This window comes from Nesoenas mayeri (assembly GCF_963082525.1).
Source record: "Nesoenas mayeri genome assembly, chromosome: 3".
Lineage (NCBI taxonomy): Eukaryota > Metazoa > Chordata > Aves > Columbiformes > Columbidae > Nesoenas > Nesoenas mayeri.
The window spans coordinates 107,060,499-107,079,224 of NC_137544.1; the positions used below are offsets into that span (position 1 = coordinate 107,060,499).

General features: G+C 45.6%; 2 protein-coding genes across 3 annotated transcripts in view; both read right to left on the bottom strand.

Moving 5' to 3' along the window:
- The window catches only part of DTD1 (D-aminoacyl-tRNA deacylase 1), a 29,741-nt gene extending 14,910 nt beyond the window's left edge, over positions 1 to 14,831 (bottom strand). For both annotated transcript variants that reach the window (XM_080342462.1, XM_080342463.1), the window contains exons 1-3: positions 14,712 to 14,831; positions 12,071 to 12,161; positions 8,222 to 8,457 (exon numbers count right to left, since the gene is read on the bottom strand). In XM_080342462.1, the coding sequence (XP_080198588.1) occupies positions 8,222 to 8,457; positions 12,071 to 12,161; positions 14,712 to 14,754 (370 nt within the window). In that variant the 5' untranslated portion in view covers positions 14,755 to 14,831. The remainder of the gene's footprint in view (positions 1 to 8,221; positions 8,458 to 12,070; positions 12,162 to 14,711) is intronic.
- A 1,351-nt stretch (positions 14,832 to 16,182) lies between these two features.
- Positions 16,183 to 17,797, bottom strand: SMIM26 (small integral membrane protein 26). The gene is made up of 2 exons (XM_080342959.1): positions 17,667 to 17,797; positions 16,183 to 16,571 (listed from the first exon to the last, which is right to left on the bottom strand). The coding sequence occupies exons 1-2, from the start codon at positions 17,791 to 17,793 to the stop codon at positions 16,387 to 16,389; spliced, it is 312 nt and encodes a 103-aa protein (XP_080199085.1). The 5' UTR covers positions 17,794 to 17,797; the 3' UTR covers positions 16,183 to 16,386.
- Positions 17,798 to 18,726: the final 929 nt, after the last annotated feature.

Sequence of the window (18,726 nt, forward strand, 5' to 3'; positions counted from 1 at the left end):
CATTTTTCATCAATAGCGTTTATTAGCACACACATTGTGGCACAAGCCACATTTTTTGTAAGCATTTGAGAAGTTTGCACCACAAGACACTCCTAAGATTTTTACCCTGTATGGTCTAGAAAAGCCGTATCTTTGTATGCTGTTTTCTCCTCACGTCTCATTTTTCTTTGTGCAAGTTTCCTGGCTTCGTTTTTTCTCGTCCGGTTTTCTACTCCTCAAACTCACCCCACCCCCAGCTAAGCCTACTTGGCTGCTTGCTTCTACATATTCTCTGCTCCTGCCATGCACGCCTGAGTAGCCTTTTGAGACCCTCCTGTCAGGGACAGCAAAATGAACAGATACTACTACATCAACACAAATGCATGGAATTAAAAAATGTGTGCTGCAGCAAGAAGAAAGCAGGTACCAAAAGACTGGAACAGCATCACTTACTGGGAAGGCAGGTCTGGAGCCTCTCCAGCAACACAACCAACAACTCTTCCAGTACCACCTCTGGCAGTGAGCAAGAACACGCTAAAAGTAGTAAACTCAAACTGCAGTGGAGTAATCACCCACTAGGAATATTTGCATAAGACATTGTAGAGCTACACAGCAGCTTTCCATGGCAACATGTAATGTTCCTGACCAAAGACAGGTCAAACCAAACTGTATTGATTTTTCAAGAATGTGTTATTGGGGACAACGAGCTCTGGAAGAGTTTTCAATCTCCCCCTGGCACACATGAATCAGACAGAAGTCTGGTATTTGCTTAAAAGGAAAAAGAAAAGGCATATCTGGCCAGCATGCATGGGCCATATCACAACACAGACAAAGCCGAGACATTTAATGCTTTCTTTGCCTCAGTATTCAACACCGATGATGGACTCGGAGGCCTCCGTAGCCCTGTGTTAGAGAACCAGGGCTGCGCAAAACAATAAACTTCCAAACAATCCAGAACTTGTATGGGATTTGCTACTCCAGCTAGATCCCTGCAAGTCAATGGAGACTGATGAGATTCATCCAAGGGTGCTTAAAGAGCTGGCTGAAGTCATAGCGAGACCTCGCTCTGTGATTTTTCAACACTCTTGGGAATATGGAGAGGTCCTGGAAGACTGGAAGTTGGCAAACGTCCTAATCTACAAGACAGGCAACAGGGATGACCCTGGCAACTACAGGCCTGTCAGCCTCATTTCTGTGCCTGGAAAAATCAAGGAAAAGATTATTCTGGGAGTTATGAAAAAACATCTGAATGACAATGCAGTCATTGGTCCAGCAAGCACAGGCTAACGAGGGGAAAGTCTTGCCTGACCAATTTAATTAATTTTTATAACAAGGTTACCCACCTAGCTGACCAAGTGAAGCCTGTCGATGTGATCTTTTTGGATTTTGGTAAAGCCTTTGATACTGTCTCTCACAATATCCTCCTGGACAAGATGTCCAGCACACAGCTGGGTAAATACACAATGCAGTGGGTGAGCAATTGGAGGACAGGATGGGCTCAAAGGGTTCTAGTAAATGGGGTTATGTCGGGCTGGTGACCGGTCACTAGCGGGGTTCTGCAAGGATCCATCTTATGGTCAGTACTCTTCAGAGTCTTCATAAATGACTTGGACACAGGACTTGAATACTAAGCAAGTTCGCTGATGACACAAAACTGGGAGGAACTGTTGACACTTTCAAGGGCAGAGAGGCCCTGCACAGGGATCTGGACAAATTGGAGAACTGGGCAGTCACCAACTGCATAAAGTTTAACAAGGGCAAGTGCCGAATTTTGCACCTGGGACACGGCGACCCTGGCTGTACATACAGACTGGGGGATGAGATGCTGGAAAGCAGCTCTGTGGAGAGGGATCTGAGGGTTCTGGTCGACACCACGTTGAACATGAGCGAACAGCTGAGCCAACTTTTGGCTGTTTCCCATTCTCTGAAGTGAAAGTTTCCGACATCTGTGGGTGAGTTCCTGACGTTCACTGCACAGTAAGGGGGAAATAAAGCTCCTGAATCCCAGGGCAAAGTCATTCTCACTCATGGCTTACTTCTCTGAACACGTTCTACAAGTGCAGAACGGCATGTGCTGCAGCTCATGATGATTTAGCCCCTTGCCCAGAGAAGATGACTGCAGTTCATCAACAAGGCAAGTTAGTTCAGATATATTTAATAATGATTTTTAGGGAGATAAATGTACAACAGATAGAAAAGTTGGCTCATGTTGGCTCAACTGGCAGCCCCCTGGAGCAAGGGGACAATTGAGGCTGCAGTGGCATCAAAGAATGGCACATCACAACTTACTGCCACATCAACAGCTACTGCTTTTCAAAGGTGCAGCTGACTTGACTGGGTAACTTGCGTAAACAGAAATACCATGAAGCTGTCAGTATTTCAGGAAAGGATCAGTGTGTTCTGAATGCTAGCTAACAGTGCAGAAGAAAAAAAGAAGAGAGTTACTAAATAACTACAGAAAATAACAGAACAGTTAAGAGAAAAAAGTATTACAAAGTAAAAAAAAATCAAAAATACCTGTTCTCATTTTATAAATTTGCAGGACCTTGGAACATGTAAAGAGTTCAACTGAGAAAATATGTCAGAGCAATCAAAAAGCTAGTGATTCTAATTTTCCAGCACAGTTTTCAAAACCTTTGCCACCCATGATAGATGAGAACCTGCAGAGAAAACCCAGGTAGCTTCCCCCTAAACCCATAGTTTATGGTCTCGCTGGTGAATCATGCAGATACACATTTCCAAATATGCCTCCCAGTTGAGAAATAAAAGCTTGAAGAATACTTGGGTTTTTTAGCTATATCTGCACCTCTGAAGTCTTATCTACCATAATGTGTAAGAGTCTCTTAGAGAACAAACACCAACTACAGCACAAGAATCTCACAGAATTGTTTCCTGTACAGAAACAGAGAGCTTCTGCATCTGAGACGCACAAAAAAACAAGACTCCATACCTTCATGCAGACCATGAGGGAAGGATCTACTAACATGCTTAGAAAGTGTTTACATTGCTTCTTTAGGAAGATCAAGCAGATCATTGTTATATTTACAGTATATATGGGAAGAGATGTACCTATACACTGATCACATAAATCAGTCAAAACTAATGCATCTTTCTTTAACAAAATAATAAATTAAAAATACCATTTTGATCAGTGGGAGCAGAGCTCTTCAAACAGATCTCTACACATTGTGTAATCCCTCTGCTGTACTTTACTCACAGAAAATTAGTACCTTTTCTGGAGCTTAAAAAAAATAAACTTCACAGACCCCTTTTTTCAAAGGCTGATAAACTAGTCAAATAAGTCCCTACTTTTACCAGAACAGTCAAAGCACTCCAATGTCACAAGCACTTTCTACCTTATTTTGGCACCAGAACTATTGTCAAGGGACATTTTTGTATAACCACTCCCTTCCATTCTTCTCATACTTAAATTTCCAGCCTTTTGACCCAAGGTCAAGGTGTATCACAGCTCAAAAAGTTTAAGATTTAGAACTAATGAAAACAGTACTTAAAACAGGTATGTCTGTTAATGCCCTCCTCTGTAGGCTCTACCTTCCAGACCTTTTTCTAAAAGACAGAAAGGGTCTCAATGCCTTGCAACCACCACAATATGAAAGGCAGTGTGGGTTTCTGTCTCAGCAACTTCATTGTCTCAAAAGATTTAAAATGCCAATTGAGGGAGAATTTCTTCACAGATTCTAAAATCCCTTCATTGGTCTGGACCACCACACCACACACTCTCATCTTGAGGCTTCCAAACATATTGCAAAGGTGACATTATTTGCAGATGCAGCTGTCACCTTCCCTTATAACAAATTGATCTGCCCTGTAGTTTCAGGGACCATGGTCCCTGCACAGTATGTGCTTTCCTCATGGGACGCATTTGGATTTTTGTACTGGCCACTCCCTTATACAACAAAACGAAAGGGTTCCAGTGGTCCATTGGGACAGCTAAAACCTAGTTTCACAATTTCTTCTTAAATCAATGCCTAAACCCTCCTTAGAAAGAGATGCTTCATCAGCAGAATTTCCCCCAGTGTTGGTTGCCTGCCTTAAAAACATGTTCCTGCTCTCCTTCCCCTGCCCCAGCATCTACCATAGTTTCAGTATATGGCAACTCATATAACGTGCCAGAGAAGGCACTTTTCATTTGTGTGTTATGGCATCCTGCAGAGGTAACCTGAGAGACAAGTCTGACTCCCCTAAAACAGACTGACATCTGTGGTACCACTGCATTTTGCATTCACCTAAGATCACACTGGTGGAATACACCACCTCTGCAGCAGACAGGCTGCAAAGGAGTTGATTATCCTGCCCTTGAGTGCAGCTTCTCAAACCCTGATGCAGACAAATCCCTCTTCTGCACAGGACTGCAAAGAAACTGAAGCCATCATCTCTTCCATCTCTCTGCCCCAAGAGTCTGTCTGGGTTGATTTTCATTTTTCAGTCAGAAGGAAAGGAGGAGAAAGAATCCACCCTCCCTGGATGTTGCTTGTTACCCCACCAACTTGTACTGTCCATGGGAGACACCAGTAACTTACCCTTAAATACTCTTTTTCTTTTTTCCTGCTTTTTATATCACAATGCTCATCAATGTAGTAAGTACCTTTCCCCACTTTAAGACTTCTTGACTGATCAAGTCACCTCCTTGCAATATCCTCTGCAACAAAATAGGATCCTACAAGTATAATTAAAGTGAGAAGTTTATTCTGCTGGACATCTATGTCTTCAAATTCCTTTTCCCTTTAGAATCTGCCATACATACTTCCCTCAGAGGCAAAGAAGACCTTGATCTGAGGTGAGACAGACAAGCCACATCTAAGATGTAAAGACTTGAAAATGAGATACAACTTACTTTCAGAATATTTTTTGGACATATCTCAAACTTCATGACCTAGAAACTTCACACTAGTTTTATTCATAAGTTATTTCTAAGCTTAACTACTTGGAAAGTTATTCCTAATTAGTCCCATGTCGGTACTCTTGCTCCACATAAGAGTAGTTATTCCAAAGTGACAACACTCACAAAGGCACTTAATCAGAGGGAATAACTCTGCTTTTAACTTGCACCAAACTTTAATCTGAATTAAACTCTGCCTTGTGGAGCTGTCCTCTCATATTTACTAAGATATTAAGGGAATGAGATATTTCACATTCTCTGTCCTGCTAATCCTTACTGCTTCAGAAGACTAAATGCACATTCAAGTACGAGAGTGAAGGCCCTGACACACAAGGAGAAGCCTTGGTAGGCCTAGGTTTTGGATATTAGCTTGCACAACAGAGTACACAGGCCTGCATTCACCAGCTCTGCTCCTCAGAATGGAGTGAGGTGTTTAAGAATTGATTTAACAACAAGAAAGCAAGACAAGCAAGGACTTGTGATACAGCCTTCTCTTTCCTAGATCTGGGTGTCCACCTGCAGTCTTAAGACATCTGCGTTAATCTAGGAGCCACAGCTCTGAGCCTTCTTCAAGACTTTGTTTTGCCAAACGTCCCCCTGCTCTGGGTGTGAAAGAATGGTTTGCATTTCAATTTGGGGAACACTTACCATTCTGAGCTCCAAGCTGGCAAGCTTCAGATAGACCAGATACGAGATGGAGGAAGTGCCTGCCCAGCACCTACAACAGTGGCACACGTAGTAGCTCAATTTCCAACAGCCGAATTAATGTACTGACAAAACATAGGGACTAGAAAAAAAAAGGCTCTTTGGCAATATGGCAAGACATTTATCGATCTGTCCTTGACTTGGCTACACAAATTTCGCTTTAAATTATTAAATTATTCCTCTAAAACACATTAAGCAATTTGTTTGATCAAAGGGAAGGGCATCTATAGCAATCCAGAGAATCAAAATTTCATCTCCCAATATGAGTACAGACTTTGAAGGTAGAAAGTAGAGCCTCATGCTGATACACTAAGCCTATTTTAACAGTCCAGAAGCTGATTCACCAGTGCTCCTTCCCAGTGCCTTCCCATCACCCTTTGTAACACAGTAACATGTAGGACAGCCTCCTGCAGGTCAGGTTCTCATTTCCTTAGGACTTTTTCACAGAATCACAGAATGGCTGGGGTTGGAAGGGACCTCTGGAGATCATCTAGTCCAACCCACCTGCTAACACAGGTTCACACAGAGCAGATTGTACAGGAATGTGTCCAGGTGGGTTTTTGAATGTCTCCAGAGAAGAAGACTCCACAACCCCTCTGGGTAGCCTGTTCCAGTGCTCTGGCACCATCAAAGTAAGGGCAGAATGCAATATGTTTGCATGCCACGCTAAATCACAGCCCAGGTATTACAATTTCCCAAACTTATTCTTACACTCAAGCAGTCCTGCTCACATATAGCCTTCCTGCATGTAAAGGCTCTGTGCTCTAATACACCTCAGCTCAGGGAAACTGTAAACTTTACTGATGAAAATACAGGACTTGGTCTACTATCCAAGTAGACTTGGTCTACTATCTACTGCCAAGCTTCAGAAACTTTGTATGCACAAAAATAAATAGATAAGATAAGCAAACAAACAAAAATAACACTGGCAAAGCAACTAGCACAACAGAAACTTTGATCATAAGAGTCTAATAGATTTAGACGCAGCACAACATAGACTGGCACAGTCTAAAAATAAAGCAAAATTAGAAATGAACAGGTGGCTCCAGTGCTGTCAGTTAGTTTCAAATGCATGTATTATCTGACACAATAGCACAGGCAATCACTCTTGGGTTTCTAAATCTATGTTTTCAGCATGAAAAAAAAAAGCAGAAGTGAAAGCTGTTTTGCCAGAAGCATTAGCAAACAAGTGCTTAAATATGGGCAGATAACAAGAGTGGCTATTCATTTCACATGTGTAACTATTATTCACTGAAAAGAGAAGTTCAAAAAGCTGCTGTCAAAATATAAACTGTTTGAAAGTATTTCAGAAACAGAGCATTTTCCAAAGCCTAAGCATAAAGATGTAGATATACAGAGATATATCAATGTTTCCACACCTCATTTAAATGAAAGAAGTCAGTCCATACTTGCTTTTAGTTTACCAGGACATAAAGATTCAACTCAAATCTTATCAGAGCAAATCTTATTCCCATTGATTTCCCAGGAGTTCTGTTACCAATTTCAGAAGCACAGGAATGGGTCCTAACTTAGTCATAACAAAGATAAAGATTCAAAAAGCACATACTCTGAATTCATTAGAAGTTAGCTATGTTACAGACTGAAAGGGATGCAGGGAAGGGATATCAGAAACGCATTCCTTATCATCAACAAATGTTGACTGGAAGAACATATCAAGCTACTGGAAAGCTGACACAAGATGGACATTTTTTGTGTGCATTTCACTGTACCTCCTTGGAAAGCCCTGGTATAATTAATTAGCTTCATCTACAGTCTGTATGGAAATTAACCTCTAAGTCTTTCCATAGATATCAGTTCTCTGTCTTTTTCTCCTTTTCTTCCTCATAAGGAAGGTAAGGTTGACTATTACCGATTAATAGCCCCTTTTAAAAAAATAGTCTCCTACACATTTGTCTTCTGGGCAAGTGTAAGAAAAATTCAGGTTTAAATACGAAAATGGTCAGAAAGAGAGAAGCAAACAGAAAAGATTAAGGTGGATAGAGCACAAATGCAAAGGGAAGCCAAGCATTTTTTGGTAAAGAGAAAACAGTTGTGTACACAGCATAGAGTTCAGAAAAGATAGTCTAAATCAAACACTGTTCTCAAGTAGTACATTACACCTCTCACTGTCATCATTACCATCTAATAGAATGTAAAACTAAAGTGACAGATGGAGCTACACTGTCCACCACACACTGGCAACGCCTCCGAGCCTGACTAACCACATATGCCTCAGAAAAAATGTTCCTAATCTAATTAATGTGGCTACACAGCACAAAGCATCCAGCCTTTGAGGGAGCCTGACCCCAGAGCTTGTTCTCATGGCTGCAGGCTCTCTGGGTTACATTGTCAGAGTCATTGCTCATGTTGTACAACAAATAACAATACAAGAGCATCTACATGTCAAACTATTCCAGAGGAACACCAGGAAACAGCTTGGCTAGAGGAAGACTGGAGTCATCACCCTACCAGACTGCTAGTGAAAACAGCATAATATCCCCTCATCTACTGCCATGTAAAGACTCCTTTGCAACACAGACAGAAAATCACAGAATAAAAAAGTAACCATCAGGCAAGAGCACATATAAACAAAGCCCATTGGTTACATCAAGGACCTTATCAACCTTTTGCCCTTACCTTTAATAAGCTCTGGTTTGTAGGCTTTCCTTAGCTGCTCTAGGAAGTTGTTATAAAAACATTCCGCCTGCTCTGTGGGCATTGCCATGTGGTAGTCGGGCTTGTTTCCTTTCAGAATGCACTGCAGAGTAAATTGGCTCACACACAATACTTCATACTGTTTATCCATCACGCTTTTGGACCAGTGCTTCCCACTTTCATCTTCAAATACTCGCAAGTTCAAGATCTTTCGAACCCTAGGAGGAGAAAAAGATAATTCCTGAATTGTGCCATGTAGGATCAACAGGTACAAGTTAATGCCTACCACACAGGATAAGATAAAAGTGAAGGCAGGTGCATATTCATTCTGTCTCCACATAACAAGAGATGCCTTTGTCCCTTCCTTCCTAAACCATGGGAATCTCAGCACACTAGGCAGAGCCATAACCAAGAAAGCACACATAACAGTCAGACCATTCATTAACATGATCATTTTACAGAGCATGAGATCAGGACAGAATAACTGCAAGTTACAGGGTGACATAAAGATGGCATAGGAAGTAAGAAACTTACTATTTACTATCTGATTTTATATGTCACAACATTATTTAACTTGTGAATAGCTTTGAGAAGTGTAATCTCCCCACCACACTGGGAAATCACACTCGATATGAAAGGCAATGAGATGATCATGGTTGTTTCCAAACATGATTCACATATATTCCTTCAGCTTTGTGACCTCCTAGGACTCCTCCTGAACCAGGTCCCACAGGCTAGATGAGGACAGCACTTTTTCATATGGATCATAGAATCGTAGAGTGGTTTGGGTTGGAAGGGACCTTCAAAGGTCATCTACTCCAAACCCTTGCAAAAAGCAGGGACATCTGCAACTAGATCAGGTTGCTCAGAGCCCCATCCACCCTGGCCTTGAATGTTTCCAGGAATGGGGCATCTACCACCTCTCTGGGCAACCTGTGCCAGTGTTTTACCACCCTCATTGTAAAAAATTTCTCCCTTATATCTAATGTAAATCTCCCCTCTTTTTGTTTGAAACCATTACCCCTTGTCCTATCACAACAGGCCCTGCTAAAAAGCCTGTCCCCATTTTTCTTATAGGTTCCTTTTAAGTACTGAAAGGCCACAATAAGGTGCCCCTGGAGCCTTCTCTTCTCCAGACTAAACAACCCTCTGATCATTTTCGTGCCCCTCCTCTGGTCCCTCTCCAACAGGTCCATGTCTTTCCTGTACTGAGGGCTCCAGAGCTAGACACAGCACTCCAGCTGGGGTCTCACCAGAGCGGAGTAGAGGGGAAGAATCACCTCCCTCGACCTGCTGGGCACAGGTGACAGGAGGAAGAAAAGGAACAGTCCAGAACTGCAGGTAGCAGTGAAGCAGTGACTGGGACATGTTTGTGTTTGTATTAAGGTGGATGTTTGGATCTGAGGGGCAGAACTGACTGGTTTGAATACTCAGAGAAGACAAGGAGACTTTCATAAATAGATTCTGAAAAGCAGCAGGCAGACCTGCAATGTAGTCTATGGCTGGACTTTGATTGATAACAAAACTGCATGCATGCCACTCTCCTGTCTTTGGTTTCTTCTTTTAGCTTCTACAAATCTGCAGCATCTATGAACAAGGGAGCATATCAAGTAAAAAGCATTTCAATTGCAGCCATCAGCCAGACATTTTACACTGCACTAGAGGTGGGGCACTTAGTATAAAATAAAGCTGAGACTTTTTTTTATGGTCATAGAAGAGAATTAAAGAATAGTTTGGGTTGGAAGGGACCTTAAAGGGTCATCTAGTCCAATCTCCCTGAGGCAGACTCACAAAAACCATCTCTGCCAATTTGTGCATGTCAAAGACAAACAGAATAGTCTCCTGAATGATGTGAACAGTTAAAAGCCTGGAAGAATCCAGCACATAGGCTTAAATCACTGCCACTGCTATGATTTAACAATAAGGATGTTTGTTGCTTCATTTACAGCAGAAGAGCTGGTTAAGCTGATTTCTTTCATTCCTTTTTTTTTCAGATGCTGGCTTCCTGCCAGTCTCTCTGTCAGTCATTCCAATAACTTGGTGTTGCAAGCACAGTTGCTATAGATCACCTACTTGTAATATTCTGAAGTATCTTTCACATTCACCAAGGCAGGAATGAGAAATGACAACAGAGCAAACATTACACACTGAGAAGGCTAACAGTAGAGCAAGCCAATGGAGCATGTCATGATAAAAACACTTTCAGCTTTGCTGCAATCCTCTACAAGTTTCACATGTTCATAGAATCATAGAAGCATTTTAGTTGGAAGAGAACTTCAAGATCATTGAGTCCAACCATAACTGAAGTCTGGCACTAAACCATGTCCCTAAGAACCTCATCTAAATGCCTTTTGAACACCTCTAGGGATGGTGGCTCAATCACTTCCCTGGGCAGCCTGTTCCAACGCCTGACAACCCCTTCTGTGAATTAATTTTTCCTAGTATCCAGTCTGAACCTCCCTTGGTGCAAACTGAGGCCATTTCCTCTCATCCTACCACTTGCTACTTGGGAGAAGATACCAACACCCTCCGTGCTACAACCTCCTTTCAGGTAGCTGTAGACAGCTACAGGGTCTCCTCTCAGCCTTCTTTTCTCCAGGCCAAACAGCCCCAGTTCCCTCAGCTGCTCCTCATCAGACTTGTGCTCCAGACCCCTCAAGAGCTTTGTTGCCCTTCTCTGAACTCTCTCCAGCACCTCAATGTCTTTCTTGTGATGAGAGGCCCAAAACTGAACACAGCATTCAAGGTGGGGCCTCACCAGCGTACACAGACCACTTCCCTAGTCCTGCTGGCCACACTATTCCTTATACAAGCCAGGACGCTGTTGGCCTTTTTGGCCACCTGGGCACACTGCTGGCTCATGTTCAGCCAGCTGTCAATCAACACCCCCCAATCAAATCAACAATTTGATGTCATCTGCAAACTTACTAAGGGTGTACTCAATCCCCTCATCCAGATCATTGATTAAACAGAACTGGCCCAAATAGTGAGCCCTGGGGAACACCACTCCTGACCAACTGCCAACTGGATTTGGCTCTGTTCTCCGCAACCCTTCGGGCCTGGCCCTCCAACCAGTTCTTTATCCAGTCCCACTCTCTACTTTCTCGTCTGCATCTGCTAAATGTTGTTTTCACCCTCGCTCACATTCTCCTCTCTTTGCTGCTTGAGCCATTGCTCTTCTTAACATCAGTTAGCTCTACTACCCATTTCTTTCATGCCTTCATAAGAACTGAGGTCAGCCCTAGAACAACAAACAATCCACATGAGACAGACGACAACCCTGGAGAACTCTCTATTTCATGTGTCTGCCAGTTGAATGACAATATTTTGTGACTGTGGAACAGATGGCCAAAACTAACCCTCCAAGCTGCCAAAACTGATTCACCTTCACAGAAAAGTAACTCACAAGACCATCCAGCCTTTTGGAAGAACAAAACTTCTCATGTACAAGCTAAAATGGGAGTCTGAGGTTCTCATACATCCCATCCTTGAAGGATGGAGTTCTTCAGGGTAAATTCATAGAGTCAAAAGGACACACATTTGAAAAAGGGAGATCAGAAAAACCCAACATGTTGATTCTTTGTTTTTGAGTCTGTTCTTGATAAAAAAACACATAGGGAATGGAAACAGATTTTTCTCAATGGAACGTAAAAAGAAAACTCTAACTAAGAAACCTGTATTCAAGGTAAAATCTGAAGAGAAACTAACACGCAAACTTGTGTTTCCCAACAGGAACAACCTATTTGTTTGGCTACTGCACAAGTATCACTGATTCAGTGCCAGAAATGCACAAATAAAAGAGTACAGGGCAAAAGGAAATCTTTGACTTACATGTGCTCCAGCTCTCTTTGTGTATCTTCCAAAGAAATGCCCAGCAGCACGCAGAGGCCTCGTCCTATTGAACTTATTTGTTCACCGCCCACTGGGGAAAGGAGGGAAAAAGAAAAGTAAGGCTAAACACACTGTCTTGTTTTATGACATAAGTAAGTACTGACTTCAGCTGGCAACTGTACAACCACCAGAGAAAACATCATTCTAAACTCTTCTTCTCTGTCTTAAGAGAGTAAAGATCATGTAGAAGCCCTCTTTCAAAAGTCTTCCCAACATCACGACTTATTTGTGGGGGACTAGCTCAAGATGCTTAACTCCAGCATTTAAAAACAAGGTATAAGGATTCTTTACTTACAATTGGATTGGCAGTGCTAAAGAGAGAGTTGGCAGAACTCTCTCCAGTCCTTGTAAAAATTATCCACCTGATTGACATCAATAAGTGTATTCAATTTCTCTACTCCACCACTCCCTACATATTTTGCATTAGTTGTGAAAAGGTTGATTTCTATTGGATATAGTCCTCATGGATTTTTTCAAATGCAACATTGAACAACCTGCAAATTCTACCTTCCTAGTTGGGAACACAATCTTTTTAATGACATTTAAATAAAACACAAAGCATCAGAGATCCACTGTGTTTTCCTAAGAAATGTTCGAAATTATCCCAATTTAATTAAATTATCTTAACATGGTTGAGGTTGTGATGACTGTGGTAAGATTTACATGAGGTCTTAAAACTGAGATAAGCACCAGCTATGCAATGGTAAGATTTACATGAGGTCTTAAAACTGAGATAAGCACCAGCTATGCAACTGTTAAAACTATATCCAGGCTTATATAACTGGGGAAAAAAAAAACCTCAAAAGTTCTGTAAAAGGGAAGAAAAGCAGGCCATGAAAGCGAAAGCTGAAGGCTTGTGTCTGTCCACCAGTGGTCAGATCTGGACTATTTCCAATGGGCAGAAGGAAACCAGGGGAGGAAAACTCTCAAAACATCCTCCTTTCCATCCAGTCTGGGTATGAGCCCTCCAGCTCAGAAATCTATCCTCCCACTAAGCACGGCACTATCGCCCTCACAAAAGAATATGCCAAACTCTTTCAACAGCCAGAAGTAACAGTTTCAATTCTGCCCAGAACTGTGGCATTAAATCAGCCACAATCCCAGAGCTAATGGGGTCTGACCACTATTGTATCCACAGTACCAACTGTGCACAAAAGCTGGGCTCCTTATCACAGCCACACTCTTCCAATGCTTACTGACCATCCATGTGCAAGCAGAGGTTATTTATTTAAGGCACGGGCTATTCTGCTGCACACCACCTCAACCCTGGGCCCCAGAGCAGGCACACTTACTGCCTCACATGCCAACTTCTTGCAGATTTCAAGCATCTTGAACACAGAAGGTCCAACCAGTGCAATAGCTGGGACATACCATCAGATACATCATTTCTAGCAGCAGCTAGGCAAGCACCAGGGCTATCACATGCAAGCATTGCATGGTGGTAATGGGCACAGCACTGCCCACATGCACGAGCAACATGAAAGGGGTGAGTCAGGCTGCACTGCCAATATGCTTGTGGTGCAAGGTGGAGACTGCAATTGTAGTGCCGATGCACACAAGCCATAGGAGAAGGTGACTGGAATGGCACTGCCAACACACACAAGCAACACATGGAGGTGTCTCTGATTATAGTGCTGAATATTCAAGTCATGGGAGAAAGTGATTGCAACAGCATTGCTGACACACACAAGCAACGCAAAAAGGCAACTGTGACCATTTTGCCAGCACGTGTGAGCTGCGCAAGGAGGCAACTGGGATGGCTCCACCGACACACACAAGTAATGTACAACAGTAACTGGGCACCTCTGCCAAAGCAAGCAATGCAAGGAGATGACTGCGATCATAGTGCAAATGCAGGCAAGACATGCAAGGAAGCAGCTCCTGTTATAGAAACAACACATGCAAACCATGGGCAAAGGTACTGGGATAGCATTGCTGACACACACAAGAAATACATGGAGATGACTGCGACTGTAGTGCTAACACATGCAAGCAATGCAAGGAGGCGACTGCAATTGCACTACCAACACATGACAGCAATGCAAGGAAACAATTCTGGTTACAGTGCCAACACATGCAAACTATGTCCCTGGCAACTGGGATAGCTGATACATGGAAGCAATGCAAGGAGGCAACTCTTATTGTGCCCAACACATGCAAGCCATAGGCAAAGGTGATCACAATAGCACTGCCGACACAAACAAGTAATGCAAATGACTGTGACGGTAGCGGCAGCACATGCAAACCACGACACAGCGCGGCTGGGATGGCACTGCCGACACGGACACAGCCCCGCACGCCCGTGACGGACAGCCCGGCCAGAACACACAGCCACGAGACCAGACGCTTCCCTGAGCGTGGGGGCAGCCCGACTGCCCACGCACGTCAGCCGTGGGAGAAAGTGGGACAGTGCTGTCCACACACGCAGACACCGCGGGGGGACGGCACTGACGGGCTGCTGGAGGCCGAGGCGGGGAGGAAAGGCCCGGCCGGGAAAAGATGGAAGGCAGGGGCGGGAGAAGCCGCGCTCCGCCCGCCCCCGCCATCCCACTTCCCCTGGCCCCGGTGGCGACACACTGACCTGTGACACTAGCCTGGGCCACCCGCTGAACGATGGCCTTCATGGTGGCGCGGCCGCGCAGCGCAGGCCCGGCGCCGGTGCCGGTGTGAGGGGAAGGCGGCGGCGCTTGGCAACGGCGGCCGCTCCTGCCGGGGCGCGCTGCTCACAGAGCCCCCTGGCGGCTGGGAGGTTCTGCCGCAGCCTCCCGGTCAGAGCCGGGGTCGGCCCGCGGGGTGTATGTGGTACAACGGGCAGAAGCGGTGCCCGCCGGGGCTTCCCCTACAGGAAGCGGCTGTAGAAAAGGGAGGTGTGAGCAGAGGCAGGCGAGGTGCCTACAAATGTTATGCGTACAGAAAAGGTCCCTTCCTCTAAAGGGAGTTGGTCCCTATAGGGTACACCTACAGTAAAGAGCAAATGCAGGTAACCGAAGCAGCGTCTTCTATAGGAATGACTACAGGGGCACAGAGATGTGCCCATGGAAAAGTAGTGGATGGGAGGAGCCTTCTGGAAAAGGAGGTGGTGGCTATAGGGACCAGAGGAGCACATATAGAAAGGTGGGTCTGTAGGAGTATGGGCTGAGGCTCTTCGTGGAAAAGCTCTTACGGAAGATGACATGCAGGCAGAGGAGCTGAAGACAGCTTTCTATACAGCAAGGTTGTGTCTGCAGGCAGTGTGGAGATGCTACAGAGACCAGTGGTGGTGGCAGGGGAGAGTGTCCTAGAGAAGGCTATGCAGACAGCAGGCAGGGCCTATAGAATAAGGGAGTTGTCAGTAGGGGGAAGCCCCTACAGAAAGGAAAGTTTGCTTGTACAGGGTCTTGGGACAACTTCCTCTAAAGAGGGCTATGTCTATAGGGGGAAGCTCCCTGCAGAAGGCAGGGGCTAGAAGTGGCCTTCTGGAAGCGGTGACTGCAGGGAGACCCTGTATCAATGAGAGTCAGCACTAAGAGAAGCTGGGAGAAACACCTATAGACAACAGTGGCCAGAAGCTCCCTACTGTGAAAGGAGGTGATGTGCATAAGGACTAGGGAAAGCCCTGCAGAATGAAAGTTAGCCACAGCAGCTGGAAGGTAGTACCCTACAAGGGGAGGCTGCACATAAAAGGATCAGGGGAACCCCTGTAGAAACAAGTGCCTGCTGGAGGGCCTGAAGCAGAAAACTTAGTAAGTTTTCAGCTTACAGTAGCATTTCTGCACTTGTAATTCACCTCTTGTAAGCTTTTATTTGAAGGACAATTAACAACTCTCGCACCCAAAAGATTAAACTACATTCCTTCCTGTTCACTAATCATCCTTAAAGTATCCATTTCAGAGCTGATCAGCTGAGGAGCCATTCCAGATACATCCTGGGTCACCTGGATATGTCCTGGATCACACAGATACATCCTGCACACCAGCTGGGAAATCAACTTCACAAAAAGTCCACTTCAGTCAGACTACCAGACACAAGATACCAGGGCAGCACACAGACTCATTAACATCTCACAACCCAGCTCACGTTTAATAATTTGAATACATGTGCAAAGAATAGCAGTGATCCGAGCAGATGATAAGGTCTGCAAGTTGTGTGAAGCTGTCAGAGATGGAGCTGTCACTTCAGCAATGCAGAAGTTTTCCACCAGCAGTCTGGTGCCAGGCACTGGGATGACTTTCTCAGATAAGCCAGCTCCAGCACAAAGTCCTGAGCTTCCGGTCTACTCAATTTTCAGAAGGAGGGACATCATTAGGGTCAAAGAATGATTTCACACGCCTGAGCAGCCGAGTAATAGGAGGTTGAACTTCCCTGTATGTTACTGTTGTTGTCACTCGGAGTCCTAAACCTGTGTCTGTAACAAATACTTCCTGACGGGGTCCTTGTTGTGCCTGAGGATCACTTTCATTCTCTAAGGAATAAAAGAGAGAAGGGGATAAATAAATAAAAGGGGTAAAGGGGGAGGAAAAAAAAGAACATAGCAATAAAAAGGTTTCATCCCTTCATCACGGCAAAACAGCAGCCACATATGTCTTCTTTTGTTTTTTCTCAAATTCTGACAAATGGTAACGGTTTGGTGACTGTTTAGACAAAAAAAAAAAAAGTTATTTATTACAGTAAATTAGCCTGCTGCACTAGTACTGGATTAGTATCAGTAGCACAGTAGCAGTAGTAACAGCTGGCTTCCAAGCTATCCACCTTACAGCTAGCTCCACATTACTACACCTTAGTAAACAGCAGGCTGCTGAAGAAGAGCAAGAGGAATGTAGAGCCAATGGAATGGAAGAGAATATTTCAGTTGGAAGGGACTTACAACAACCATCTAGTCGAACTGCCTGGCCATTTCAGGGGTGTCCAAAAGTTAAAGCATGTTATTAAGGGCATTGTCCAAATGCCTCCTACATACTGCGAAGTTTGGGGCACTGATCATCTCTCTAGGAAGCCTGTTGCTTGACCACCCCCTCGGGAAAGAAACACTTCCTAATGTCCATGCACCTGCTGCAGCTTTGAACCATTCCCACAGTGCAAATAAAAGCAACAAGTTGGAAAGTGTCTAGACCTCGTTCCTGTCACCAGAGATAAAGCAGATGCTTTTCCCATCAACACAGGACTTGTCTTCTTTCACGGAGAACCTCCTCGGGATGCCGGGAGGCACCGGGGTCACTCCAAGCCAGCAGGAGCTCGCCTCGGGCCCTGACTGCTCACCCGTCCTGTGCGGAACCGTCGGACCGCTGCCTTCCTCGGCCAAGAGAACGGTCGAACCGAGGCCGACAGTGACCGACCGCCAGCAGCGCCCGCCCCCCGGGCCCTGGAAGGTGTCCAAGCCCCGCCCCAAGACAAGCCCCACCTCTGAACAAGCCTCGCCAGCAGCCAATTTCCCTCAGCCAAGCCCCGCCCTCTCGGCCAGGCCCGCCCACAGCCCCAGCACAGACCCGCCGCCACCACCATGCCCCGCCGAGGTGATCTTAAGCGGTGTCCCCGAACTCGGAGCCGCGTTAGCCCGTACCGGGCTGACCGCCGCCCGCAATGTCGCCGCCGCTGGTGCGGCTGTAGTGGATCATGGCCCCCAGCATGGTCCAGCCGCCCAGCGAGTACAGCAGCGCCGCCCGTGTGTTCCACACCGCCGCCCGCATCGTCCTCCAGCAACGCCCGCGTTCATTGGTCGAACCCCGCTGCCAATGGGACGGGGAGGGGCAGGGAAGCGAGCTGCTGCGCGCATGCGCCCTGGGTGCGGGGCGGGAGCCGCAGGGGGCGGGCGGTTGCGGTGGCAGAGAAGCCGGGCTCCTGGAGGACACGGTGCCTGGGCGCGCTGCGAAGGTCTCGACAGGGAAGGGGGCGAGCGGGTGCACGGCAGCAGCTGAGAACTGAGTTTGGGCGGGAGCTCCGCCACGGAGGCGGCGGAGGGGGCTGGGGCGGTTCGGCCCGGCCCTGGGAGCCCCCGGCAAATGGTCTCGTTCCGGCGCACAGCCCGAGGCAGAGGCGGCTGCATCGCCCTTTTCCCTGTCGGTTTTCAAGCCTATTAATGCTGTGGTAATGTGAGAGAAGGGCGGGGCTGGCTTTCAGGCCCTGCGTCACGGTGATATAGGCAACGCTTTCACCGGGCTGCTGTTTTTCTCAAAGGCCGGGTTATAACACCCCCTCCTTCCATCTGTCAAAGGATTCTCACTCTCTAATACTTGTTCTGTACCGTCTTACCCTTAGAAACACCTCTTTGACTCGTAGTGAAAAAAGACTGATGACCATCAGGTAACAGCAACTGATGTCAGGAGGATTAACCCAGGCTCTTATCAGTGACAACCAATGATGGAACAAGGGGCAATGCGTACAAACTGGAACAGAGGAGGTTCCATTTAAAATTGAGAAGAAACTTCTTCTCAGTGAGGGTGACAGAGTCTGGAACAGGCTGCCCAGGGGGGTTGTGGAGTCTCCTTCTCTGGAGACATTCAAAACCTGTCTCATCACATTCCTGTGTAACCTCATCTGGGTGTTCCTGCTCCAGCAGGGGGATTGGACTAGATGATCTTTTGAGGTCCCTTCCAATCCCTAACATACTGTGATTCTGTGAA